Raw genomic sequence first — 1,824 nt, 5'->3', positions numbered from 1 at the left:
CTGTGACCCCCTCCCAGCCTGGGGCTGTGGCCACCAAAAGCACAGGGCTTGGGGTTCCCCCATTACCCCTGTGCAGCACCAAGAGCTGCCTGTTGCATGACACTCTGCCCACCCTCCCCTTGCAGGTATGTCCGGCCGGGGGGTGGCTTCACCCCCAACTTCCAGCTCTTCCAGAAAGGGGACGTGAATGGGGCCAAGGAGCAGAAGGTCTACACCTTCCTGAAGGTGGGTGCCATGGTGGCGGGGGGTGGGGAGGCAGCATCCAGCTTGGTTGTTTTGGGGGGCAAGGCAGTGATGCACTGGCCCCCATTGCAGAATGCCTGTCCCCCGGTGGCGGAAGAGTTCGGGAACCCCAAGAACCTCTTCTGGGAGCCCCTGCGGAACCACGACATCAAGTGGAACTTTGAGAAGTTCCTGGTGGGCCCCGACGGCGTGCCTGTCATGCGCTGGTACCACCGCGCCAACATCGCTGTCGTGAAGAACGACATCATCGCCTACATGAGGCAGCAGCAGCAGGGCCAGTAGAGGTGGGGGATGCCAGCCTAGAGGGTGGCTTCCCCCCTGCCGCTGGCACCCCCCTTGCTGTTGCAGGGCTGCTCCTCGTCCGTCCCCTCCCAGGATGCTCCCCAGCAGCAGGAACCAAATGCCGAGCCAGCACGCTGCCCCCTCCATCGCTCCCGTCTCTGCCACCCCGTGACTGGGATGCTGGGCTGGGCAACCCAGTGGCAGAGACCTCAGCGATGGGCGGGGGATATTTCCCAATAACCCCGTGTCCCACCTCCACCCCTGGCAGTGACATCTCCTTCTGGCCCCCAGCTTGCCCCCCCCAGCTCTGCCATCCCGCCTTGCTGGACAGCGGGGGGTGCAGGGGCCAGCCGCCCCCAGAGCAGAAGACCACGTCTCCATGAAGGCTTAGCCCGAAAGCCCCCGGCGTGGGGCGGGCTTGGCCTGATCCTGGTGGGCACGGAACAGCTCTTCAGTGCATTCAAGCTGCCCGTGGCCCCAGCACAGAGACGTGCTCCTCTCCTGGCTGGGGATGGCCAGCCCCTCGCCCCCTGCCACAGGAACGCCAAATAAAGGCTCTGCAAACACACAGCCCCGCTTCTTGGCCAGGGGCGGGGGGAAAGAGTTGGGGGCACAGTGGCCAGCTTGGAGGTACCAGCAGGGAGGGATGGCTCCCAGCTGGAGAAACTCAATTTTTTTTCAGGTCAACTGCAAACATGGATTTATCATCACAGGCCAGCACTTGGGGAGAGGATGGGGTGCAGAGCACAGGGGGGCAAAAGTGGCTGGGAGGGGGGACCAGCCCCCTATGAGGAGCATGCTGGGGCACCGTGGCTCCTGCTGTGATGCACGTGACAACCATGCTTACAGAAAGAGGGTTGGTTGTTCTTTTTTTTTCCCCCCTCCAGACTTGATTTCCAGGAGCAAGATTTGATCTGTGCAATTTGAGGCTGGCCCCAAGGCCATTGCTGCACGGAAAGGCAGAGGGGGGAGCGGGGGGTTCCCTGCCCTGGCAGAGGTAGGGGGCAGGAGAGGGGGCGCCCCTCGCCCCCTGCCACAGGAACGCCAAATAAAGGCTCTGCAAACACACAGCCCCGCTTCTTGGCCAGGGGCGGGGGGAAAGAGTTGGGGGCACAGTGGCCAGCTTGGAGGTACCAGCAGGGAGGGATGGCTCCCAGCTGGAGAAACTCAATTTTTTTTCAGGTCAACTGCAAACATGGATTTATCATCACAGGCCAGCAGGAGAGGAGAGGATGGGGTGCAGAGCACAGGGGGGCAAAAGTGGCGGGGGGGGCAAAAGTGGCTGGGGGGGCCAGCTCC

The 1,824-nt window shown here is 62.7% G+C and overlaps 1 protein-coding gene across 1 annotated transcript in view; it reads left to right on the top strand.

Moving 5' to 3' along the window:
- Positions 1-1,093, top strand: part of GPX3 (glutathione peroxidase 3) — a 1,701-nt gene extending 608 nt beyond the window's left edge. Inside the window, exons 3-4 of the mRNA XM_009286055.1 lie at positions 126-225; positions 316-1,093. Coding sequence (XP_009284330.2) covers positions 126-225; positions 316-525 — 310 coding nt within the window. The 3' untranslated portion in view covers positions 526-1,093. The remainder of the gene's footprint in view (positions 1-125; positions 226-315) is intronic.
- Positions 1,094-1,824: the final 731 nt, after the last annotated feature.

This window comes from Aptenodytes forsteri, unplaced genomic scaffold (genome assembly GCF_000699145.1).
Source record: "Aptenodytes forsteri isolate BGI_AS27 unplaced genomic scaffold, ASM69914v1 Scaffold54, whole genome shotgun sequence".
NCBI lineage: Eukaryota > Metazoa > Chordata > Aves > Sphenisciformes > Spheniscidae > Aptenodytes > Aptenodytes forsteri.
The sequence above is the reverse complement of the archived record's forward strand: the minus strand, read 5'-3'. Positions and strand labels throughout refer to the sequence as shown.